Source organism: Mirounga angustirostris, unplaced genomic scaffold (genome assembly GCF_029215605.1).
Source record: "Mirounga angustirostris isolate CCGP_5_RB_7025 unplaced genomic scaffold, mMirAng1.0.hap1 SCAF_4, whole genome shotgun sequence".
Lineage (NCBI taxonomy): Eukaryota > Metazoa > Chordata > Mammalia > Carnivora > Phocidae > Mirounga > Mirounga angustirostris.
Genome location: NW_026991712.1, coordinates 148,417,511 through 148,444,082, shown reverse-complemented (window position 1 = coordinate 148,444,082; position 26,572 = coordinate 148,417,511). Strand labels below are relative to the sequence as shown.

Sequence of the window (26,572 nt, the reverse complement as noted above, 5' to 3'; positions counted from 1 at the left end):
TCACACACTCTCTCTCTCACAAATGAATAAATAAAATCTTTAAAATTTTTTTTAAAAAATGGGATAACTAAAGCTCAGGAGTCTCTAGTCCTGGATCAATGCAATTGGGGAAAGCTGTGTACCTCTCAAAGCCTCGTTTCCCCACTGTACCCTGAGAGGACAGGCAATTTCTAAGGGCCACATATGGCCCCTTCAGACTGTGATCCCCTAACCCTAGTGAGAACACTGCTCTTGTGATCTGGAAATAATTTCTGAGAGTGGAAAGGTGTGCCGGCTTTGCTTCCTGGGGGTGGGGTTCCATTTGGGACATCATGTAGCCCCCTTGTCCTAGGCCAGGGTGGCAGGGAGTCTTAACAGAAGTGTGAATATGTCAGTACGAGTTAGCGGCTCAGGGAAGGAAGAGACAGACAGGCCAGGAAGCCAAAGGTTTAAAACTCCACTGGAGGGATGCCTGGCTGGCTCAGTTGGTGGAGGGAACGACTCTTGATCTCAGGGTTGTGGGTTGGAGGTTACTTAAAAATAAAATCTTAGGACGCCTGGGTGGCTCAGTCGGTTCAGCACCTGCCTCCTCTCAGGTCATGATCCCAGTGTCCTGGGGTCCAGCCCCTCCTCCCGTCTGCTTCTCCCCCCTCCCCCCACTCCCTACACAACGGTGAGTCTCCTTCTCCCTCTGCCCCTTCCCATCCTCCCCCCTCCGGCTCGTGCTCTCTCTCAAATAAATAAAATCTTAAAAAAAAAAAAAAAGTCCACTGGAAAAGAGGCACAGTGAGAACCCCAGAAAGAACAAGGGCTTGGGGACTAGACAGACCCAGGTTAAAATCCCACGGACTTGAGGACTGGGGGAAATGACCTCTCTGGCACTTAGCTCTCATTTATAAAATGGGTTTGAAAATCCCTGGCCCTCTGGGTTGGTGTGAAGGCTAAGTGAAGTAGTGTACTAATCATCCCATACCTGACCCCGCGGTGTGGTCGCCGGCTGGCCGCTTGTGCCCCGCACTAGCCTGGGCCGGCCCCGAGACTGCCGGCGTCGAGCACAGCGCCGAGCACCAGCAGGGTGCTCAAGGGCAGCTGTGGAATCCGCGGCGGTGGCTTCGATTCCCGCCCTGCCACCTCGGACACGTCTTGTAGTCTCTCTGCGCACTCAGCACCCTCGTGCATAAACTGGGAACGCGGTGAGACGGGTGGGGGAAGCGCAGGACAGACTCGCGCCCAGGAGGCTCCGCCGGGTAGCTCCCTCCTTTCGGCTCCGCGGGTCGCCCTCCCATCCGGTCCCCCCGCCTCGCGCTCGCGCTCCGGCGCCCGCTCCCCCCCCCCCCCGCCTTCCCGCCACTCTCCACTCCCACCGCTCCTCCGCTCTCCACCTCCTCTCTTTCCTCCTCCTCCTCCACATGCCCTCCCGCCGCGCCCGGTCCGCGTACCTGGTCGCCTTTCCCGGTCCTCAGGGACTCTAGGTCTCTCACTGCTGCGTCTCCGCGCCTCTCGCCGCGTCCCTCTGTCGCGCTGCTTCTCTCTGCTTTTTCTCTCCCTCAGTCGCTGTCTTTCCCCGGCTTAGTTCTGTCTCCGTCCGTTCCTCGCTCGCCCGGCCGTCTGGCGGCCCGAGGTGGCGGCGGGCCCGGCGCGGGGCGCGATGAGCGACGCTTGCACGAGCTACGTGAGCGCAGAGCAGGAGGTGGTGCGTGGCTTCAGCTGCCCGCGGCCTGGGGGCGAGGCGGCCGCCGTCTTCTGCTGCGGCTTCCGCGACCACAAGTACTGCTGCGACGACCCGCACAGCTTCTTCCCCTACGAGCACAGCTACATGTGGTGGCTCAGGTACCGGCCGTGGCGCTAACCCTAGCCAGAACCCCACTCCAGCCTTAGCCCCTCACCGCACCCTCAGTCCAGCGCGTGCTAAACCCTCAGTCCTCACCCACGTGCCCACCCCAGCATCAGCATCGACCCGCACCCGCCCTTTAGCCCTTCAGGCCCAATACTGACCTTTGCTCTCACCAAGCCAACTCCCTCTGTAACCCCTTCCCCCATCCTGACCTGAACCATTATTCAGATCCAAACTTGAACCTCACCCCCAACTCCACTGGAGAAACTTCAGTCCATCCCTACTCCCAGTGTCATCCTCTGCCACCCTGAACCCAGCCCCACATTACACACCAACCCTCTCCCTGACACAATACTCCCATCTCCCACATTACAGGAAACCCAAACTCTACCCTAATCCAAGAGCTCACCAGGGTCCCCATCCTAATATTAGCCTGACCTCATCCCTGACTTTACTCACTCCCCAGTCAATATCGATCACCAGCCCCAACCCCCCCCCCCCCCCCCCGAGTCCTCAAGGCAACCCACCTTGACTCCAAACATGGTCTATCCCTACACCCAGACCTCAGCCCCAGGTCTTACTCCTCACCTCATGCTACACCCCAAGTCAATCCCAGCCTAGCTGAGGCTCAACCCTTTCTTCCTCCTATTTAGTCATTCTTTCAGCTACCCCTTACTGAGCACTTAGCTGTGCCAGGCTGGGGGTGGGTACTGGGGATCTACTCTACTCCTGAGCTAAAGCAGAGGACCAAGGAATCAGAGCTGCATGCAATGTCATAATGCCACAGCAGAAGCCAGCTCAGTATAGATTAATAGAAGTGTAATTTGGGTGAATCCCCACCCAAAGGACCTCAGTTTCCCTGCCTGTTCAAGAAAGGGGGTGGATAGGCCAGTGTTGACAGTCCTGGAACCAAGAATGGTGCTGAGAGGGCAGTGGGTCTCAGTTCCTAGCCGTCTCCAAAGGCCTCACCCAGAAAATAGGACCCGAGCCTGTGCCTGCTCTGGGAAATAGGTATTGGCAAAAATGGAGTGGGCCATCTCAGTAGACAGTGATTTTCCTGTTCCTGGAGGTATATGACCAGAGGCTGCATACCCTCTGGGTGGGAAAGGACATTCTGCCAAAGAAACCTCTCTGAGCCTGTCTTTATAACTGTCAAATGAAGAGGATGATAAATGATTGCCCTGATTTCTGACTAGGACCAAAGAGATAAAGAGGTGAAATCAACTTGACATATGCCACTGACAATTATAGATAATCACTTTTTCTAGACTGCTCAACCTGTAATTCTTTTTTTTTTAATTTTTTTTATTTACTTATTTGACAGAGAGAAACACAGCGAGAGAGGGAACCACAAGCAGGGGGAATGGGAGAGGGAGAAGCAGGCTTCCCGCTGAGCAGGGAGCCTGATGCGGGGGCTCGATCCCAGGACCCCGGGACCATGACCTGAGCCGAAGGCAGACGCTTAACGACTGAGCCACCCAGGCTGTAATGAGCCACCCAGCCACCCTCAACCTGTAATTCTAAAACTATTTTCAGATGGCCAGGTTTTCCAGTCCTGCACATTCGGCTGCTATCTGTAACTGAGGATTTAATTTATTCTCTATTCAACCCTATATTCATTCATTCCTTATAGCCTTTGCTTTGTGCCAGGTGCTATGCTCAGCAATAGGGAGACAAAAATTAATTATTCCCTGTCCCTGAGGAGCTCATCATCCATTCAGAGAGATATGACATATACCTAGAGTATAACAATGGAGTATTTGCTGAAGACCCACTGTGTACTTAACACTGAGCTGGGTGCTGAAATATGGTAGCACTGACCTCCCTTAGAGGTATAGAGACAGTGTAGAACTTTGGGGCTGATTAGAACCCAGTCAGTCCAAACCGTGGCTCTGTCACTTAATAGCTATGTGAATTTGGCCAAATTATCTCCAAGGCTCTTTTCTCATCTTCAAAATGGCAATCGTACTACCTGTCTCGTGGAATTGTTGTGAGGATTAAGTGAAATAATGCATGTGAAAGTGACTAGTACATACTATATGTCCTCATTAGAAGGGAGTTTCTTTCCCTGCTTCACAGGTGGGAAAGTGAATCTGGGAGTACAAAAGTGAATTGTCCAAGATCTTCTAGCGATGCCTTTATAGACTGAGATTTAAAGAACATCACCTAGGACGAACCAAGAGTTAGATGTATTCACACGTTCACAACCCTGGCATGTCTTCTGTCCATTTTACAGATGAGAAAACTTGAAAGCAGTTAAGTTAATCTCTGGTAAGGCCCTGCTGAGAGCAAGTGGCAGAGCTGGGATGAAAACTCAGGCCTGTCTGGCCAAAGTCCGGGCTTGTCCTGTGGCACAACTGTCTAAATCTAGCCTGGCTCTCTCATAACCCCCTTCACTCAGATCATTTGAAAAGACACTCATTGACCCTCTACTATCTTCTGGGCACTGTGCTGGCCCTTGGAGACACACACCCCCTCAGCACCTAGCCAAGATCCCCTCCCTCTTCTAACATCTCCTTCCCTCTAACACCCCTGTGGTCCCTCCTGTTGCCTTCGCCCCTCGTGATATGTGGAATGCTTTAGTGGCTCAGACAATGAGGTGGAGGGTTGGATGGGGTGACCTCTGAGGTCACATCACATGTCAGTGTGCTCCCGTTCTGTGGCCTCAAGGGCAGTGGGAAGGTTTAGCCCGCAGGGCTGACTTTTCTTAGGCTTGGACATAACATGGTTAAACATCACAGACTTTTCTTAGGCTTGGACATAACATGGTTAAACATCACAGACCAGTTACAAAGTGGAGGAGAGGACCGGAGGGTCCCCCAGGACATCTAGGTAATCAACGTACCTTAAACCCTAAAACAACCCTTCTAGAGTGCTCCATTGCAGGGTGGAGACCTTGTTTTGCTCTCAACTCCATTTGGCCTTTTTCATGAAAGTTGGTCCTTAAAAATATAAGATCTCCAGGTAAACAACTGTTTCCTTGGGTAGTGCTCAAGGAGAACTGCTGTCTTTAAAAGTGTGTCTCAGGAAGTGAAGACTCCCTGTGGAGAAGCAGCTGGTGCTATCACATGTCTGGTCCACTTTCCGAACACCCTCTATTAGCAGCTCTGTTTTTTACCAGGATGTGAGCCAAAAGGCAGCAGCCTTGCTGCAGGGCAGAATCGGTTGTCAGGCACTGTGTGTTGTACACCACCTCATTTAATCTTTAGGGACACCTGGTGAGATAGGAACCTTTACAAATGAAGAAAATGAAGATCAAGAGATGAAGGATTTTTCAGTTTATATATGACAGAACCCAGTTCTCTCCCAGGGGTCACAGTGTGTTATCTCTCTGAGAGTTATGGATCTGTGAACTCCTAGAAGGCTAGCAGCTCTTCAGTTTCCCACCCAGGGCAGGAAACTCTAACTTCACTAAAAAGTGTACTCATCCCGGTATTCTTTTTTTTTTTTTTTAAGATTTTTTATTCATTGATTTGACAGAGAGAGACACAGCAAGAGAGGAAACACAAGCAGGGGGAGTGGGAGAGGGAGAAGCAGGCTTCCCTCGGAGCAGGGAGCCCAATGCGGGGCTCTATCCCAGGCCCCTGGGATCATGACCTGAGCTGAAGGCAGACGCTTAACGACTGAGCCGCCCAGGCACCCCTCATCCCGGTATTTTTTACAAACCCGTGCAATAATAGAAAACTTACCACCTCTCAAGGCAGTCCATTCACCTGGGGACAACTCTAATCATTTAAAGTTCATCTTCGGCCAAGCACAGATGTTTCCCCTTGGAGCTGCCTGGGTTGTTCCCAGCTCTGTCCTTGGGCCCTGATTCCTCTGTCCCCAGAGAGACCATCAGAGACAGCGCCCGCTCCCTGTCTGACTGCTAATCTGGGATATCTCCTGCCAGCTCTCTCACCCATTCCTCAAAGGACCTTCTTTTTAGAGGGCCCTTTCCATCCAGGTGGCCACAGAGGTACCATGTAAAGTGTGGGAGCCCAACTGGAGCCCAAGTCTTCCAGATAATAGCCTTATAAACAGCATATCTCAAAAGGGGAAATAATGTTTGATTAAAGTACTTATAAGAACTAAAAGGTACTGCATGCTCAATATGGAAAATGTGGAAAGGACAGAGGAATCATGGGAGATCCAGTGTCTTAGCTTGGATTCCCCAAAAGACTTAGAAACAAGGATTTGAGGGCAAGTGGTTTTTATGGAAAGCCATCCTAGAAAACACGGGTTGAGCGTGGCAAAGTGAGGCAGGGAAGGGTAAGAGCAAATGATAGTGGGTCACCACTGAGGGTCACTGGAACTTATGCCCGCCCATGTAGAAATTACACCTCAGAGTCATCCCACCTGAGGGCCAGGAAACTGGGTATTCACACACAATCTGTGTCAATCATTGGTTCTGTGTCGATGGGAGAAGGGAGGCATTAATTTTCCTGCACTTCTCACCTGCTCAATGTACAGATGGAGACTGTTCTGGACCCAGAGAAAACCCTCAGGCCAAGGGATATAGATGCTGGCATTTGAAACTCTGGCCAGAATATTCTACAATTACAAGACCCCATGGGACACGGACAGGACATCCACAGCCTCCACTACAACCAGAGACAGCCTGTTAGCATTTTGGTGTATTTCTATCCAAACTTACATATGTATAATTATGTTAAACATATTTTAACATATGTATAAATATGTTAAACATATGTATATGTTTATTTAAATTGGAATTATGTTATATATTTAGTATCATGTCCTACTCTTTTCACTTAGCATTATCTCATCAGAACTTATCCTTGATCTTTTTTTATTTTATTTTTTAAATATTTTTATTTATTTGAGAGAGAGAGAGCACGCACAAGCAGGGGGAGAAGCAGGAAGAGGGAGAGGCAGACTCCCTGCTGAGCAAGGAGCCCGATGTGGGACTCGATCCCAGGGCCCTGGGATCATGACCTGAGCCAAAGGCAGACGCTTAACCAACTGAGCCACTCAGGCGTCCCTATCCTTGATCTTAAATATTATTTGAAAACATGTTTTTAATGGCGCTAAACTATTCCATTGCAGGGGTGTTCAATAATTTATTTAGCCATGGGAAGACAGATTTTCCAAAGCTCTAAGGTGATTCTGCTTAGTGGAACTTAGCTATCAACTACCTGGGAAATAAGTCACCAGCTAGCTGGGAGCAAAATCTGGCAGAAGTGGCAAGGGCAAGAGTCTGGGGGTGGGGTCAGGGCGAGGGGTGGGCAGAAAAGCTGGTGAAGAAGTCATAGACAGGAAGGGCACACAAACAAAGCCTGCTACTTACCTATCCACTACTGTTGGGAGAATATCTTACAGTGCCTGACACATAGTAGGTACTCAGTAATATTTACTAAATGCTTACTATGTGCCAGGGCTTCTGCAAGGGGAGGACAAAGCTGATTATTTATGGTCTGATTCTGCCTTCAAGAAACACATGAGGAATATGTTGAACACCTACTATGTGTCAAGAATATTACATATATTAGTCATCCTTACTACCTCCTGTGAAGTACTGTGTTTTGGGTTTTTTTTTTTAAGAGTTTATTAACAGAGAGAGCGCACACAAGCAGTGGGGAGCAGCAGAGGGAGAGGGAGAAGGGGACTCCCCGCTGAGCAGGGACTATGGGATCATGACCTGAGCCAAAGGCAGACGCTTAACTGACAGAGCCACCCAGGTGCCTCTGTGAAATACTGTGTTTTGATCATTTTCACTTTTCAGACAAAGAAGCTGAGGCTCAAAATGTATAATAACTTCATCAAGATCTCAGAGTGAGTTGTTACATATCTGGGTCCTAACCCAGGTAGGTTTGGTTCCAAAGCCCTTTGCTCTTTCCTGCCACATTGGGCTGCCTGACTCAGAGGGAAGTGCTAAAGGCCCTGAGGGAAGTGTCCTGGGTGGATTAGCCTGGCATGGGTGGGCAAAGGAGAGAGAAAGATGGCCAAGGAAAGCATTACTGAGGTCAGGAGACATTTGAGATGGGCCTTCAAGGACAGGTAAAACTCTAATGTGGGGAGATGATAGGGAGGAATCATATGAAGCAGGAAAGACAGTGACTCCCAAATGAGCCAGGAGGTAGTCGTCTGGAGACCAGGTGACCAGGGCCTGACTTGGGGCAGAGGTGGCAAGGTTGGAGGGTGAGGGAACAGCAGTGGGGAGGTCTTCTAAACATGGAGTCCACACTGGCGTGATGACCCAGTGGAGGGTGAGTCGGAAACTACCTGGAAGGAGGTTGGAAGGACAGCTGGTTTTTAGCTAAGGCCTACTATGTGTCTTGATTTTTAAGAAACAGCATCATGGGGAGGGCTCTTTAAGACCATCTCCAGCTCCCTGGGGTGGGGATGGGGGGGGTGGGATGCACGTTGAAGAAAGTAGGGAGGGAAGGAGAAAACAGGAAGGGGAACACAAATTGATTCCCAATTATGTGGTGGCACTGACGCAAGTCGTGTTACATATGTGGTGAGTCCTGGGCACACAGCTAATGCTCTGTCTCATGCTTAGGCCCAAACGGCCTAAGGCAAGTAGAGACAGAACAAAAGTTGAAGCCAGCCTATGCCTATAACACCGACAACACTTCACGTCTAACGGGTTGCCTCCAAAGTCCCCTCCCGACACTCAGCTCCCTCTGGTCTTCTCTCCCCAGCATTGGCGCCCTTGTGGGCCTGTCCATAGCAGCAGTGGTTCTCCTGGCCTTCATCGTCACCGCCTGCGTGCTTTGTTACCTGTTCATCAGCTCTAAGCCCCACACGAAGTTGGACCCAGGCTTAAGCCTCCAGCCTCCAGGTAAGAAACAGACCTCATGATTTCCTTGTAGTAAACAGGCTAGCACCTTTACAGAGGGGGGGATATTTTGATGATGTTTGGAACATTTGCCTCACGAGAGTTCCTAGAATATTCCGAAGCAGCAGCGCATTTTTTTAGGAGGTTCATGATCTGAACATTTTCATCCCAAACTCTTCATGTGCTCAGTGTTTATCAAAATAACTTGACATAGTCAGCATTCTATTTGTCACACAAAGATTAATCCATCTTGTGGATTTTCTCAGACTGTGTTTTCAAATTCTAGCCTTAGGGAATGAAAACTGATTTTAATATTATCCCAAACAAAATAGAATTAATAAGCAAAATTTGCTGCTCTCCAGCAATTTGTTCAGAAATTAAGTACAGTTATTTTTCGACAATCTGAATTGCTGGACTACCCCCTCCTTCATTATTAATAAGCATAGGCCCTCTAGAGCCTCAAAAGGCCCCCCTGCCAAAAGGGTTGCTTTTTCATAAGTCTTTATTGCACACATTTTTACAAACTCTGCAAGGTACTGTGAAAGATACAAGTGCCTACTGGCAAGTGATCTTTCTCTGTAGTTTGGTAGACAACACTCAAAATGAGTATTATTATCTCCATTTTACAGATGAGAAAAATCAAGGCTAAGACAGATTAGATGACTTACTCAAAGTGTCACAGCTAATAAATTGTAAGGCTAAAATTCAGCCTCTGTTTTTCTACCTTGAATCATGTTCTTTCTTCTGCCTACCACACTGGGTCTGTGCAGATACATAATTAAGTACAAAATTGTTTAATACCAAGTGTAAGGAGAATTTCAAAAAGGAGAGTAGATTTGAATGAGTGCTGAATTAGCAAAGGAGTTTGTTGAGTAAAAGGAGAAAAGGCATTCCAGGATAGGATAAATAATGGGTAAAAGTGTGTGGGCAGTTCTGAGTAAGACCTATGCAGTGACTGAGTCATTCACCCTGGGGCACCATAGGAAATAAGGCCAGGCAGGAATTTAAGCTAGGCAGAAGAAGCAGGGTGGCAATTAGAGCAGTAGAAAGGTGGGTAGTAGCTAAATTTCAGAGAAAGACAGAGAGGGCTTTTTTAGTTGTAAAACATTAGTTTTCCAACTTGACATCAACTTGTGCAACAAACAACAGCACAAGGACCCTTCTCAGATCCTGGTGACAATAAATAACCCTGCTGTGGCTGAGCACTGAAAAGCAGGAGGGATGGCTTTTGAGGGTAGAAGGATTCTTCTGGTTCGCCTTGTAGTCAGGAACCTGGGAAGCAGTGGCTAGGGCACAGGAAGAAAGCCTGAGCATAGATCCAGACAGCCCAGGGAGACCAGACACAGCCCAGGCTTCAACTTTTATAGAGAAAAATCACAGAAGTTAATGAAAGGCATAAAAGAACCTATCTCATGAGATATGGCATGTATGTGGATAGAAGGCTCAATATCATAGACATACCAGTTCTCCCCAAATTAATTTATAAATAAAATTCCCAATAAAACATTTCATGGAATTTGTCAAATTAGTTCTAAAATTAATCTAGAAGAGTAAAAGTGCAAAACAACTTTGGAAAAGAAAGAGGAGGGACTTGCCCTATCAGATAACAGACATTTTTAAAAGATTTAAGAATTGTCCGCTTGATATTGGCACAGCAATTGACAGATAGAATTGGGCAGTGCAGTGGTCCTCAGTGGGGTGTACATTTGCTCCCCCCCGGCCCCCGACGCAGGGACATTTGGCAATGTCTGGAGACATTTTTGGTTGTCACAACTGGGGAAGGTATCTCTTGGTAGAGGCCAGGGATGCTGTTAAACATCCTACAATACAGAAGACAACGCTCCACAGCAAAGAATTATCCAACCCAAAATGTAAATAGTGCCAATGTTGAAAAACCCTAGAACAAAAAGAGAGTCTAGGGGCGCCTGGGTGGCTCAGTCATTAAGCGTCTACCTTCGGCTCAGGTCATGATCCCAGGGTCCTGGGATTGAGCCCCGTGTCAGGCTCCCCGCTCAGCAGAAAGCCTGCTTCTCTCTCTCCCTCTGCTGCTTCCCCTTGCTTGTGTGCTCACTCTCGCGCTCTCTCTCTCTCTCTCTGTCAAGTAAATAAATAAAATCTTAAAAAGAAAAAAGAGAGAGAGTCTAGAAACAGATTAATTAAAATACAGGAATTTGAATAAAACATCTAATTTTTTTTTTTTAAAGATTTTATTTATTTATTTGTCAGAGAGAGAGAAAGATCACAAGCAGGAAGAGTGGCAGGCAGAGGGAGAAGCAGGCTCCCCGCGGAGCAGGGAGCCCGATGTGGGGCTCGATCCCAGGACCCTGGGATCATGACCTGAGCTGAAGGCAGTCGCTTAACCAACTGAGCCACCCAGGCGTCCCAAAACATCTAATTTTTTTAAATAAGGGGAAAAATTGGCAAATTTGCCTTCATCAAATGCAAATAGTCATGAAATAAAAATAAAACGGGTGCCTGGGTAGCTCAGTCAGTTAAGTGTCCAACTCTTGATTTCAGTTCAGGTCATGATCTCAGGGTCATGGGATGAAGCCTGAGTGGGCCTCAGTGCTCAGTGGGGAGCCTGCTTAATATTCTTTCTCTCCCTCTGTTCCTCCCCACCCCACTCCCTCTCTCTCTCCCTCTCTCCCTCTCAAAAAAAAAAAAAAAAAGACATCATACATAATGTTATAAAACAAGTGATGGACTGCAAGGATATTATAAATGTAAAGATAAATACACACATGTAAACAATCGTCATTATTCACAGAGTTGATATTTGCAAGTTTGTCTGCTTGCTAAAATTTATCTGTAACCTCAAAATCAATACTTGCAGTGCTTTTGAGGTCATTTGTGGATGTGGACATGTGAAGAGCAGCAAAAAATTTGAGTTGCCCTATCACATACATTCCCAGCTGAGGTTAAACAAGTCTACACTCTGCCTTCTTGTTTTCAGCTCTCATACTGTAAACAAGTGTCTATTTAGTGCCATGTTTTTTGCATTTTTGTGATTCTTGTTAACTTCACTGTTTAAAGTGGCCCCCAGGGGCGCCTGGGTGGCTCAGTTGGTTAGGCGACTGCCTTCGGCTCAGGTCATGATCCTGGAGTCCCTGGATCGAGTCCCACATCGGGCTCCCTGCTCGGCAGGGAGTCTGCTTCTCCCTCTGACCCTCCCCCCTCTCATGTGCTCTCTCTCATTCTCTCTCTCTCAAATAAATAAATAAAATCTTCAAAATAAAAAAATAAAAAAATAAAGTGGCCCCCAAATGTAGTGCTGAAGTATTCTCTCCTGTTCCTAAGCATAAGAAGGCTGTGATGTACCCTGTGGAGAAAATACATGTGGTAGATAAACTTTGTTCAGGCAGGAGTTATAGTGCTGTTGGTCATGAGTTCAATGTTAATGAGTCAATAATATATACTAAACAATGTGTCTTCAAACAAAACACACAAACAACAAATTTATGTATTGGTCAGTTGACAAAACTGTTGTGACCAGAGGCTCACAGGCACCTAACCTTGTATTTTCCCTAGGAGCAATGATTCAGCATTCATTAATTCAGTGTTTGTGGTAACTTTATAGAATATAACTACTGTGAATAATGAGAATCAACTATATATAAAATAGAGATGAGGCTGATATCCAGAATATATAGGCACATCTTTAAACAAATGAGGAAAACGTAATTTACAAAAAAAGAAATACAAATGCTCAACACATATGAAAAAATGCTGCTCAACCCTACTAATGAGAAGAATGCGGGGCATCTGGGTGGCTCAGCTGGTTAAGTGTCCAACTCTTGAGTTCTGCTCAGGTCATGATCTCAGGGTTGTGAGATTGACCCTTGTGTTGGGCTCTGCACCAGGTGTGGAGCCTGCTTACGAGTCTCTCTCTCCATCTTCCTCTGCCCTGACCCCCAATAAAGAAAGAAAGAAGAATCCAATTTAAGGATGATGTAACTTTTTAATTTTTTTTAAAGATTTATTTATTTTAGAGAGAGAGAGAGAAAGATGTATTTATTTGGGAGAGACTGAGAGAGAAAGAGAGTATGTGCACAAGTGGGGAGGGGAAAAGGAGGGGAAGAGAGTGAATCTTCTAGAAGACTCCCTGCTGAGTGCTGAGGGTCACTCAGTGGGCTCGATCTCACAACCCTGAGACCATTACCTGAACCGAAATCAAGAGTTGGACACTTAACCCACTGAGCCACCCAGGCGCCCCAATTATATAACTTTTTTAAACAATTACATTGGCGGGGTGCCTGGCTGGCTCAGTCAGAGGAGCATGCAACTCTTAATCTTGGGGTCATGAGTTCAAGTCCCACATTGGGGGTAGTGATTACTAAAAAAAATAAACTTAAAAAAAATCAATTACATTGGCAAAAGTCCCAAAATGGATCATATTAATAGTGAGAAATTGGGGTGTGAGGAATTGATACTGTCATATGCTACTGGTAAGAGTATAAATTGGCACAACCACTTTGTGGACCAGTTTGGCAATACCTATTTAAACTAACAATATCTATACCCTATACCCCATAATTCCACTTCTAATTATCTGCCTTAGAGAAATAGTTGCACTAGGAGAAGACTTGTACAGAAAGATCCATGATAGCTTGTCATATTTAAAACAAACTAAATGTCCATCAGTAGAGGAATAATGAAATATGATATCACAGTTAAAAAGAATGAACTAATTCTAAATAGACCACCTCATTTGCTCTTCACAGTAACTGGGCAGAGTATAGATCTTATTACTATGCATTTTACAGGTGAGGATTTTGCAGACGGGGACCCAAAGTCACCTAGTGAGTGAGTGACAGAGCCAAGTCAGCCTTACCTGCTCCTTTGTCTCCTTATCCCTGTGCTGTGACAGGGAAGTCCTCACTGTGTACCAGACGCTGAAACTTGACATGCACGATCTCATCTCATTTTCCCAACTATCCCAGTGCGGTAGATATTATTGCCCCCCGTCTTACAGATGCAAAAGGCAGGTGTCAGGGAGGTTAGATGATTTGCCCAAGGGTTTACAGCTTATAAATCGTGGAACTGGAATTCAAACACGTGTTTCTTTTTGTGTCCCCAAAGTCCCATTCTTTCTGTCTCACCAGGCCCGGTCTGTGGGGTGCTCCTGCTTGTGTCCTGCTCCCCTCCCCTCTCCCCACTTTATCCCTCCAAACCTTTCTGACTCAAACGAAATATAGTTCATGCCTTGGCCTTGGGAATGAAAACCACCCTCCTACTTTTCACTGCTCAGCCACCAGCTGGATTATTCAGTCTCTAGGGCTTGAGACAGCTTGTGTTCTTGCTTTTTGCTTCTTATTTTTAAGATGGAAAATGCATTTCCTGACCTTTTACTAAGTGATAGATTTCAGCTCTCTCTGCCTTTTGCCCAAACTCAGCTCTTAGTTCCTCCCCTTCATTAAGTGCCACGCTCTCCTTCCTCTGAACTCACAGCATCTACCAGGAGCCTCCTGTCCCTCCTGCATCTGAGACAGTTTACAGGCCCACTGTCTTACATTCATCAGAGCTTTACCTTTACAAAAATGTTTCATTTCTGTCTCCCTCTCTAGTAGGACATGTGCAGAGATCATTAGCCCCATTGTATAGCAGAGGAAACCAAGGGTTAGCCAAGGGAAGTGAATTAGCCAAGTCCACACAGCTAGTGAGCTTGTGTTGCTGAGGAGTCAACCCCGATCTCCCAGATTCTAAAGCCTACAATCATTGCACTGTATCTTGGGGCCATGATATCTGACTAGGGGGATAAGAGCAGAGTGGAGGGGCACCTGGGTGGCTCAGTTGGTTAAGCGACTGCCTTCGGCTCAGGTCATAATCCTGGAGTCCCGGGATTGAGTCCCGCATCGGGCTCTCTGCTCGGCAGGGAGTCTGCTTCTCCCTCTGACGCTCCTCCCTCTCATGCTCTCCGTCTCTCATTCTCTCTCTCAAATAAATAAATAAAATCTTTAAAAAAAAAGAGCAGAGTGGAAATGGACCAGAGTTTCTGAAAATAGATTCCTCCTGCTGCCCAGGCATTCTGTACTATCCCATCACTCCCACCCCAACCCCATCCCCCAAACTCAGGATGCAACAAAGACCGTAACTTTCTTACTCTGGTACTCTGTGAGGAACTAGCTTGGTCAGAAGGGTGACTGAGTTCCTACTGTTATGCTAGGTGCTATGCTTTAAACACCTTATCCCATTTAACCTGCTCAACTACTCTGCCAAGTGGCTATTATCAACTCTATTTTGCAGATGAGGTGAATGAGGTAAATGTAGAGGTGATATTCCAACCTAGACACATTTAATAAGAGACCAAAAAAACAGGGGGAAAATGATAGGCAAGAGTTCAGTTCTCCCTCTAAAAGGTGTTGGTGGGAGATCCCTAATCAGCCATTCTCACCATCCATCAGCTTGGTGTTTTCATAAAGTTAAGCATACACTTACTCTATGTATTAGCTTCCTACAGCTGCTGTAACAAATTTCCACAAGCTTAACATAACAGAAATGCATTATCTCACATTTCTGGGGCCCAGAAATCCAAAGTCAGTCTCACTGGGGTGAAATTAAAGGCTCCAAGGGAGAATCTGTTCCTCGCCTTGTCCAGTTCCCTTTGCTTGTAGCTGTATCACTGCAATCTCTACATGTCTCTTTACATCACTCTGTGTGTGTCCATCTCCCTCTGCCTTTCTCTTATAAAGGCAGTGGTGATGGCATTTAGGACCCACCCAGATAATTCAGGATAAGCTCCTAATCTCAAAATCCTTAATTTGGGGCGCTTGGGTGGTTCAGTTGGTTAAGCGTCTGCCTTCGGCTCAGGTCATGATCCCAGGGTCCTGGGATCGAGCCCTGAGTCGGGCTCCCTGCTCAGTGGGGAGCCTGCTTCTCCCTCTCTCTCTCTCTGCAGCTCCCCCTGCTTGTGCTCTCCCCCCCACACCCTCTGTCAAATAGTAAATAAAATCGTTAGGAAAAAAAAACACCTTAATTTAATCACATCTGCAAAATTTTACCATATAAGGTAACATTCACAGGTTCCAGAGATTAGGACCTAATATCTGGGGGCTACCATTCAGCCCACTATACCATGCAAATCAGCAATTACACTCCTACATATTTATCCTAGAGACATGAAAATGTATGTCTGCACAAAACTATACATGAATGTTCATAGCAGCTTTATTTGTAATTGACAAAAACTGGAAACAACCCAAAAGTCCTGCAATGAACAGATGGTACAACCACCCAATGGAATATATGCAGCCATAAAAAGGAATGCACTATTGATACACACAACAACTTAAATGGATTTCAAGGGTGTTATATAGAGCGAAAAAAGCCAATCTTAAAAGGTTGTATACTATATAGTTCCATTTATATCACACTTCTGCTATGACAAAATTATAGTAATGGAGAATGGGTTAGTGGTTACCAGGAGTTAGGTTTAGGAGGAAGGTCCAAGTATAAAGAGGAAGCATGAAAAAGTTTCTTTGTGGTGATGGAAGAGTTCTTTATCCTGACTGTGGCAGTGATTATATAAATCTATATATGTGATAAACTTTGACAGTACCATACACCAAAAAAAAAAAAAAAAAAAAAAATATATATATATATATATATAAAAACTGGTAGAAATTGAATAGGATTTGTAGTTTAATCATATTGTATCAATGTCAGTCTCCTAGTTTTGAAGTTATTCTATGGTTATTTAAGATGTTATCATTGGGGAAAGCTACCTTAGGTGAAGGATAAGTGTACTATTTTTGTAAATTTTTTTTTTAAAGATTTTATTACTTATTTGAGAGAGAAAGAGAGAGAGAGAGAGCTCAGAGGGAGAAGCAGACTCCCTGCTGAGCAGAGAGCCTGATGCGGGACTCAATCCAGGGACTCCAGGATCATGACCTGAGCCAAAGGCAGTCGCTTAACCAACTGAGCCACCCAGGCGCCCTATTTTTGTAACTTCTTATGAGTCTTCAATTATTTAAAAATAGAAAGGTCAAAACAAAACAACAAAAAAGGAAATTTATTGGCTCTGTGGGTGAGAAGTCTAAAAGTAAGGTAGGCTTTATGCATGGCTTGAATAGAAGTTCACTATGTCGGGGCACCTGGGTGGCTCAGTCGTTAAGCGTCTGCCTTCGGCTCAGGTCATGATCCCAGGGTCCTGGGATCCAGCCGCATCTGGCTCCCTGCTCAGTGGGAAGCCTGCTTCTCCCTCTCCCACTCCCCCTGCCTGTGTTCCCTCTCTCGATGTGTCTCTCTCTGTCAAATAAATAAATAAAATCTTAAAAAAAAAAAAAAAAGTTCACTATGTCGTCAGGCTTGTGGCTCTATCCTCTAAGATTCTTTCAACTCTACCCTCTATTTTGAGTTGGCTTACTCCTCAGGCTGACTTTTCTTATGGTAGAAAGTTGGCTACCAATAGCCCCTGGGGCCACCAGCTTTTTGTTTCCCGCTAGCCAGGAGAAGAAAGAGGGAACTAGCTCTTCCTTCAAAGTGTGTGGGGGGAGCTGAGCTCTACTCTGATTGGACCATTCAGGTCATGTGTCCACCCCTAAACCAATCATTGTCCCCAGGGAAATGCTATGCACCCATTACCAATCCATGTGGCAAAGGAATGGGATTATCTGATTGGCTCAGATCAACCATACTCCTAGAGCTGGGATGGGACCAATACCACCCAAATATAATTGCTATTACCAGATGGGAAGAGGTGGAATGAATGTTAAGTAGTCAACTCCAATGTCCAATATAACTTCCTTCTTAAAATTCACTCTTCCCCTAGTTTCAGAGGCATCATTCTTCCTGGGTATCCCCAATCAATGGAGTTTTCTAGACAGAGAAGGTATAAAATGTCATTCCAGGCAGAAGAAACAGCACAAGCAAAAAATCAGAGATGTAAAGGAATGGCACTATTTAGGGCACAATAAAAACCTTGGTGTCGCAAACATTGAGTTCTTAAGGGAAGAGTGATAGTAATGAAGCCAAAGAGAAGGGAAGGGACAGTATGTGAAGAGCCTTGAATGCCACCCCAAGGATGACAGGTAATGGGAAGACATTGAAGGCTTTTGAGAAAGAACAGTACATGGACTCACTTGACTTTAGAAAGCTCTCTCTGGAGGGTAGACTGAAGAGAGAGAGTAGACTGTAGAAAGAGAGACTGTAGAAAGAACAGTACATGGACTCACTTGACTTTAGAAAGCTCTCTCTGGAGGGTAGACTGAAGGAGATCCAACTAGAGGCTGTTCCAGTGGTCTGGGAGGAAGAAGATGAAAGCCTGACTGAGGGTGGTGGCCCTGAAGATGTAGAGAAATGGGTGAATATGGAAGATGGTAATTGGTGGAATCAGAGGGACTTGGTGACTCACATTTCCGGCTTGAACAGTTGATATGCTATTTTTTTTTTTTTTTTAAGATCTTATTTTAAAGTAATCTCTATACCCAACATGGGGCTTGAACCCACAACCCTGAGATCAAGAGTCTCATGCTCCACCAACTGAGCCAGCCAGGTACCCCTGAACGCTTGATACACATTTCATCCAAAAAGGCAGGAATGCTCAATTGTGTCAAATGTTCCTAATAAGTCAAGGGAGGTAAGGATTTGTAAGTGACTGTGGGATTTAGTGACAAAATGTTTTGAGGTATGTTGGGAGCAGAAACCAAGTAGATTTCGGCAGAGTAAGTCATGAACGAGAAGTGGGGAATACTAATGCCAAGTGAGCCTCCTTTCAAGCTCATATACAAGAGGAGGAGAGGATAAATCAGTAGTGTGTCATGGAATCTATTCTTAAAGAAGAGAATAATGTATGTTTTAAATTTTTCCAGCACTTCTCTGCATGCTAGCTGTGTAGTCAGCCTGTATCCTCATCTATAAAATGAGTTTTTAATAGTACCTACCTCATGGGTTTATGGTCAAGGTCAAGTCTTCATTTTTTCCTAACAATTATTTATTGTCTGTCTCCTGCACTAGACTTTAAGTTCATTAGAAGCACTGACAGCTCCTAGTGAATGATGTAGTATGTTGTTAATAAATATTTGTTAAGCGAATGATGCATTTAAGACTGAGTGAGTCCGGGGGCACCTGGGTGGCTCGGTTAAGCGACTGCCTTCTGCTCAGGTCATGATCCTGGAGTCTCGGGATCGAGTCCCACATTGGGCTCCTCGCTTAGCGGGGAGTCTGCTTCTCCCTCTGACCCTCCCCCCTCTCCTGTGCTCTCTCTCATTCTCGCTCTCTCAAGTAAATAAATAAATAAATAATCTTAAAAAAAAAAAAAAGACTGAGTGAGTCCTGCCCAAGGTAAGCACTCAGGAAAGTTAGCCAGGGTGCATGTGACTGTCAGGGAGGAAAGTCTGTAAGAGGAATGCCTTCCGCTTGCTGTTTTCCAGACCCCAAAGAGGAGGCGCCCCCTGACTGCCAAGGTGAAAATGCAGGCAATTCGATGGAGGTGCCAGGAGTGAGCCTTCTTGGGCAGAATCACCCCTTCCTGAACCCATGGCTAGACTGCAATGAGGAGCAGGCTGTGGACCCCAAACTTCTGCTCCAGCACTGCTTCATGGCCACAATGACTGCCAGTGACATCCCAGGCAGCCCTCAGGAGTCCCTTGTCCCAAATCTAGACCCATGTGGACCAACCCCATAAACATCCAATAAATGCCTCTACACCATCCTTTTCTGGAACCTCTTTTCCATGAAAGGTGGGGGTGGGGATGAGCAAAGGGACTTTGGAGACTGGTGGGATAAATGAGGGCTTTTCCCAGCAAACCCACCCAGGCCCTGCTTTGGACCCAGTTATACTGCTCTGCCTGGCCTATTGTGGGTCAAAGAGAGTTTAGACATGAATCCCAGGGAAATGGTCAGTAACAACTCCAGGCAATCAGGGGGGAGTCTGGGGCCAATGGAGGCTCAGAGGAGCCCCTCACCTAACTTAGGGAGTCAGAGAACTCTGACTTGGTCTTCCTGTCACAGAGCAGGTATACTCAGGATCCCCAAGGAAGATGGCTGGGACCCAGAGGCAGGTGACTCCTACTTCTGCAGCTTTGCTACGAGGAACAGAATGAAAAGGAGTGTAGAGTTTGGTGGGGGGATTAAATTACTTAGTCCACACAAGGTACTTGAACAGTGTTGGCTCATGGAAATCACTATGTGTTAGCTATCATCATCATCATCATTATTATTATTGTTATTGTTATTATTTCATTGTTAAGGAATCTTAGGGTAGGATGGCTGACTGCCACCCCTCTCCTGACTGTTCTCTTCATCTTAACTTTGGCAGTAGCTTTAGGCTTTGCCTTGGAAGTGCAAGGCAAGGACTGAGGAGACTCAGTGGCCACTGAAAGCAGTTCTCAACATTTCTGACAGTGATATGACCTGCTGCTAGATTTGGCAACAGTAAAATGGCTACTCTTATTTGTGCATGGGAACTGAGCCAGCCAAGGGCACACGGTGGGGTGGCAAGGCAGGGTGAATCACCTGCAGAAGTGGTCTAGGCCAGAAGTCGAGGGACCTTGGTTTTGGTCTTCATTTGTTGTCTTCTGTGTGTATAAGTGTGTGTGTGTGCATATGTGTATGTGTGCATATATGTCTCTTTTATGTGTGTGTGTGTGTGTGTGTTTTATTTTCAGTGCTCTGAACCCAGCACCTTCGTCCACTTATCGTACATCCAGCAGTGTCTACTCTATGCTAGGACTTGCATGGATTACCAGAAACAGCAGTGAATCAGCCAGAGCTGCTGCCCTCAAGGGGATCCCATGGAGGGCAAGGAGAGCACACAAAAGGGAAGTGGGCCCAATGGTGGCCCCTTATGCAGTCTGAGCAAGGAACAAGTGATGTCTGAGCTGACTCATCAGAGATGAGTCAAAATTTCCAGGTGAGACAAGGTCAGAAGACATTATGTTCAGAATACAACTTGTTCCAAATCAGAGCGAGCCTAACCCAGCTCAGGAACGGCAAGTTATCTTTTGGACAGAGAGCTTAGGGTACTTGTGTGTGTGTGTATGTGCGTGGCACGAGTGGGTGACAGACGGGAGGTTTAGTCACTAATGTTCTTCATGACCTTTCACAGGACAGATCCTGTCTCTCTTCTTAGTATCCCCATCAGTAAATTTCAGTTTTCCTCCAAACTTCCTGTGCTGAGCCTTCCAGGAAGATTCAAAGAATCCAATACTGCCCAGTAATCCCCAATACTTTAGGCTGCTCATGGTCTGATGGGGGGATGTAATCTATAAATTGTAAAAACTCAGTTGGTCATCAGAGGCCTAAAGCAGTGGTTCTCACACTTCAGACTGCATCAGAATCAGATGGAGGACTTGTTAAAACACGGATTGCTGGGCCCACCTCTCTCCCACCTTGCAGTGTCTGAATCTGTAGGTCTGGAGTAAGTCCTCACAATTTTAACTAGTTCCAGGTGAGGATGCTGCTGCTGGTCTGGGCCAGCGTTTTGAGCATGACTGGCCAGGAAGAACAAAGAGGACGCAGCTAGAGAGATTAAGAGGAAACCTCACACTGAGCAGGTTCCCTAAAGGTCCAGTAGCACTTCCCAGCAAGAGCCTGTGTAGATGGGGTGGGAATAGGTAGAAAACAGACCGTGTGGGGCACCTGGGTGCCTCAGATGGTTAAGCGTCTGCCTTAGGCTCAGGTCATGATCCCAGGGTCCTGGGATCGAGCCCCATATTGGGCTCCTGGCTCAGCAGGGAGCCTGCTTCTCCCTCTCCCTCTGCCTCTCCCCCTGTTCATGCTCTCTCTCTCTCTGTATCTCGGTGTCTCAAATGAATAAATAAAAAAATCTTCAAAAGAAAAGAAAAGAAAACAGACTGTGTGTTACCTTTGCTGACCTATACATCCCAGACCCCATAAAGCTCTTCCCATCCCCCATGTTTCAGGTTCTCCCATTTGAATTCAATCAGTCCTCAGAGCTGGCTCTCACTGGGGTTGGCTTGTCTGCGTCTGGGGTCAGAAGCCAACTGCCCTCCCTGTGAAGTGGGAGCCCCCTTCCTCAGGGCCGTGGAGGAGGAAGGAAGCTGGGTGGGCTGACGCACAGACAGAAATAGTCTGCGCTCACCACCGCTCCCAAGCACACATCGACCAGCAATTATCTCTTGTAAATTGCTTTCCCGGTTCTGTTCAGAACGTGTGTATGTGCCTGCCTGCCTGAGAACACTCAGAAGGCACAGGGTGGAGGTGGCTAGCTGGGGAGTGGGCTCCAGATGGAGGGAAGCCCAAGTCTGAATCTTCAGCCAAGAATTAGGGAACTGTTGAATCTTAGACCTCAGAAATACTAGAACCTTGCACTCACCCTTATAACACTCCTGCTAGTTGGTTTTCCAGCCTCTCAAACACTCTCATTTGTTTATTCCTTCAACATTGACTGCCAGGGATTCTCTGCCAGAATCTGGGCTAAATGAAGTCCCAGTCCCTATCCTGAAGAAGCTCATGGCTATGGCATCTACAGGAGATCCCTAACACAGCTAAGGGCTTCAGGGAAGCTTCTTGGAGGAAGTGATGTCTGAATTAAGTCTTGAAGAACCCACTGACAGGTGAAAAGGGGTTTGTGATGCAAGATGGGGAACAGCATTTAAGGCACAGGGAATAGTATACACAAAGGCCTGAGCTAGGAGAGAGCAGATGGTGATTCAAGGGACAATAAATAGTTCAGTTTCGGGGACGCCTGGGTGGCTCAGATGGTTAAGCATCTGCCTTCGGCTCAGGTCATGATCCCAGGGTCCTGGGATCGAGCCCCACATCGGGCTCTGTGCTCAGCAGGGAGCCTGCTTCTCCCTCTCCCTCTGCCTGCCTGTCTGCCTACTTGTGATCTCTCTCTCTGTGAAATAAATAAATAAATAAAATCTAAAAAATAAAAAAATAAATAGTTCAGTTTGGGTGGACACTGGAGTCAAGGTGGGATGGTGAGAGATGAAGCTGGAGGGGTATGTGGGCCAAGTCCTGAAGACTTTGCCATAGTAAGGGTCTTAGGCTTTATCCTGAGGGCAACAGAAGTGACTGGAAAGGGTTTAGCATGGGAAGGAACTCAGAACCTTATGTGATAGCTTGCTTTCATGTTCTTCATGACACTGAAGTAAAATGTGTTACCCAGGAGCTCTGCTTTGGGGGCCTATTGAACACCTGCTCCTTTGGTTCCTGAGACCTCAGAAGTCTGAAGGGCAGTGATGGCTCACGTGTCCACAAGAAATGACTCAGGCCCTGGACTCTTATTAGGGGGAGGAGACCATTCCACTGTCATTAATGGTCTATGCCCAGTTAGCTCAGGGGCCAGAGCCTGGTACAACAAAGGTCCAGGCCATAGACCAGAGCCCAGAAGAGTGCTGTGCCTCACTCTGTCCCAGAGACCCAGGAGGCTCTCATGTGCATGGCACTGACAAGGGTACGAATGGCTCCTTGCATACCTTCTCCACACCTCACAGGATTAAGACCACCCAGAGTGCATGGTCCACTCAGGGAGGGTTGACATCCTGTGGTCCCAGCACTGTGACAAGCCCTTTAGGAGAGAAGATATAGCTCTCTAAGTCTTGGGGACTTACCACTAGGGATGAACCCCTAGGGAGCAGTCAGAGAATTCAAAAGCAAATGTCAAGCTGTGGGTTAAGAGCCATTAGAGTTGCAGAGAGTTTATAACAGAAGAAAAGAAATAGCCTTGGAAGCCTTTATGGAGGAAGTGGGGGTTGAATTTGATCTTGATGGATGATTGCAATATTTGAAGGGTCTCAATGAGGTAGAGAAAGTGTTCTATAATGTCAACTTTATATTTAAAGAGATTACTACTTATGGCTCTAGGGCTTTGGACAAGTAGATCATTCATTCACCAGCCCTACCCCAGCCATAGTCATTCAACAAACACACACTTAATATCTTTTGTGTGCCAGACCTTGCTCTGAGCACAAGGAACGAAGTAATGAGTCAGTCAAAGTTCCTGTCCTTGGGGAGTTCTCAGGCTACTGGGGAAGCCTGATAACTTAAAGAGACAGTTACAATACAGTGCAGAAAGTGCTTTGTTCATTCACTGATTGAAAGATGGTTATGCTAACTTTGTACATGGTGTCACATTAGTGCGATGTAACTTTGCCACCCCTCAGTCAAGGGATGCAATGTATTTTCCCATCCTTTCTTTCTATGCTGACTTTGTGATTTGCTTTAAAAATAGCAAGTGGGGCGCCTGGGTGGCTCAGTTGGTTAAGCGACTGCCTTCGGCTCAGGTCATGATCCTGGAGTCCCGGGATCGAGTCCCGCATCGGGCTCCCTGCTCAGCAGGGAGCCTGCTTCTGCCTCTGACCCTCCCCCCTCTCATGTGCTCTCTCTCTCTCATTCTCTCTGTCTCAAATAAATAAAGAAAGAAAATCTTAAAAAAAAAGAAAATAGCAAGTGGCAGAAGTGACACTGTGCCACTTTTGAATCTAGGCTTTAAAGAGACTTTGCAGCTTCCTCTCTCAACTTCTTGGAATGCAGTGTCACTATGCAAGGAGCCTGGGCTAGCCCACTGGAAGACGAGACCACGCAGAAGCTACATGAGCTCTCCACTGAGGCCCTCTAGACCAACCAGCTCCCAGTTGAGTGACCAGAAGAGTGAAACTACATGAGTGACTCCCGGTGAGATCAACAGAAGAACCACCAGCTAAGCCCAAAGTGCCAATCCACAGAATCATGAGCAAATAAATGGCTATTATTTTAAGCCATATGTTTGGGGTAGTTTGTTACATAGCAAGAGATTAGCGAGGCAGTTCTTTTCACATATTTTGTTAAAACTGTGAATGTGTGTACATGTCTTCTCCATTTGTCTGTGAGCTCTTCCTTAGAGGAAAGAAACTGTGCTAAATATCTTCTTTTTGCCACTCCAGATCCACTCTCTTCCCTTCTCCACCTCGCTCTGTACCTTGAGAGGGTTACACAAAGAGGCTACCTTGCCCTCTGCAATCTGGTAGGGTTTGGCCAACTGGAGTCCCGGCAGACATATCCCCCTAGCTTCCTCCCTGAAAGTTCACCACGGGTGCATCTCTGGACCAAGGGATAGGATTCCTGTCACATAGCCCTTACAACAGCTCTCTTTGTCCAGATTCTAGTAATTGCTCCCTCCCCTGCTCCATTACGCCTAAGGGTAGTAACTAGTGCTCTAACATGATTACTAACAAATGACCCAGTTTGAGAATGCCTCCTATTTCCTTCTGACATCCTGAATGATAATTTCTTATTCCTTATTCTATCCTCAGCTGCCACCTAGCTCACAGTATATGCTCAATAATGCCATTTGGTGGAGGAATGAAGATTCCAAGGAATCTGCTGTTCAAGTTACACTTTGATCAGAAAGACTGGGGTTTGGATCCTGACCCTGTAGTTTCCTAGCTATATGGCCTTAGGTAAATTTCTTCACTTCTCCAGAAGAGTCTCAGTTTCCTTATGTGTTGAATTTGGATAACAAATACCAACGCTCCAGGATTGTTGCTCAGATTATAGATCATGTTTGTAAAATGTCTGGTTCACAGTAAATGATAAATATGACTTTGGTGAGGAGGTAGGAAGGATTTCACAGCCATTTTCCCATTTCATTCTTACTACATCACTATGAAGATCCCTATCTATCCATCTATCTTTCTTAGCAAACTAGGACCAGGAAAAGAAAACAGCCTGTGGAAGGCCACACACTGAGCTGGAAATAGTCAGAATTTGAATCCAGGTTTCTGATTCTTGGTTCAGCGTTCATTTTTGCCACACCAGGTGAGAGGTGGGGAGAGGCATGGTCCTGACACACCTCTCCAATAAGCCAACGGGGAAAGAAAAATAAATAAAGTGGGACCTCCTAGGAGAAGCCAGCAGGGGCCACCTGCCCCACCCTCTTCTTCAACAGAACTTTTTGGATTTTTCCAAGAAAAGGTCTTAGCTCGGCTGCCTACCTCATTGCCCAGCAGGAACCTTGAGAATGAAATCATCATCCTTCCGGAGACAGGATGAGGAAAAGTCGTATTTGTCTGGAAAGCCCCAGGACATGAAAGCAGTGCGTTTAGTTGGGCAGCTCAAGGCACTGAAGTCTTCTCCCTCATCTCTGCCCTCTTGAGCACCCGTTTTCCTTGCCCCACACTTCCTTCTCCAACAAAGCTTCCGGAACACTCCAGTCCTCGGTGACTGAGCCTTTCTCTGAGCTATCACAATGCCTGCCACATAGTAGGTGCTCTTTAAACCTTGTGGAACCAAAGAATGAATGTGTCCTTCCACATAAATATTCGTTCCCCAAATACCTATGTCCACTCTGCCTCCCCATTTGTTGGGGTGGGGGATCCAGAGACAAATCAGACAATGCCCACCCCTCACATGATCCTCATCTTAGCATTCGCCATCTCCAGTGTGTTTGCTAAGTTTCATCGAACACTGTCAGAACTCAAAGAGCCCTCAGAGACCTATTCCTTTCAACTGTCTCATTATACAACTGGGGAAACCAGGGTTCAGAGAAACAGCATTCTGGTACAGAGAGGGGCACTGATTAGGGGTCAGGACAGCGGGGCTCAGATGCTGGCCCTGCCAGTGACTTGCTGCCAACGTGGGTCCTCCGGCTGGGCCGCGTTCTCCCCGTGGGCAACAGGGGGCAGGAATCACCGCCCGGCAGTCACTGCTAGCGCGGAGAGAGGGATCTCGGACGAGGCCTTTCTCCCAGGAGGAGGGAGCTTCCTTTGTGAAACCTTCATTTTCAAAACCTCCAGCCCAGGGTTCCCAAACCCCGCCTTCTCTCCCGGCTGCCGTGTGTTACCATGGAGACCGTAAGCCCCTCGCGGCTCCCTGCTGTTCGGAACCCTTCCCCCTCCTCCATCTCTCCCAGCTCTTTCTCCCGCAGCTGCAGATTCCCCAGGGCTGATAAGCTCCCGAACTTCCCGAGGACAGGAATTATCCCGGTATGAAATCGGGGAAAACGGAGACCCAGAGAAGGGGAGGGGCCTGCCCCAGGCTGCACAAGGCGCCCGTCGCCCTCACCACAACCACCCTCCTGTGTGGCGGCGCGC

General features: G+C 46.7%; 1 protein-coding gene and 1 non-coding gene across 3 annotated transcripts; one reads left to right on the top strand and one right to left on the bottom strand.

Annotated features, from left to right (window-relative positions):
* Positions 1 to 756: 756 nt before the first annotated feature.
* On the top strand, positions 757 to 24,242 carry SHISAL2A (shisa like 2A). Of its 2 annotated transcripts, none has more exons than XM_064589142.1 (3): positions 757 to 1,809; positions 8,461 to 8,600; positions 23,988 to 24,242. In XM_064589142.1, the coding sequence occupies exons 1-3, from the start codon at positions 1,628 to 1,630 to the stop codon at positions 24,164 to 24,166; spliced, it is 501 nt and encodes a 166-aa protein (XP_064445212.1). In that variant the 5' UTR covers positions 757 to 1,627; the 3' UTR covers positions 24,167 to 24,242. The 2 variants fall into 2 exon arrangements, with proteins under 2 accessions (XP_064445212.1, XP_045753639.1); XM_045897683.3 differs by lacking the exon at positions 23,988 to 24,242 and adding an exon at positions 18,965 to 19,459 and having other exon boundaries at positions 1,305 to 1,809.
* On the bottom strand, positions 18,017 to 18,089 carry TRNAK-CUU (transfer RNA lysine (anticodon CUU)). The gene has a single exon. It is a non-coding gene; the product is annotated as a tRNA-Lys (tRNA).
* Positions 24,243 to 26,572: the final 2,330 nt, after the last annotated feature.

Bases quoted from the DNA above. Each gene is read 5' to 3' on its own strand.
- SHISAL2A (XM_045897683.3), top strand. From the start codon at position 1,628: ATGAGCGACGCTTGCACGAGCTACGTGAGCGCAGAGCAGGAGGTGGTG. The intron at 1,810-8,460 runs GTACCGGCCGTG...TTCTCTCCCCAG, and splicing joins AGCTACATGTGGTGGCTCAG to CATTGGCGCCCTTGTGGGCC. The intron at 8,601-18,964 runs GTAAGAAACAGA...GCTGTTTTCCAG, and splicing joins CTTAAGCCTCCAGCCTCCAG to ACCCCAAAGAGGAGGCGCCC.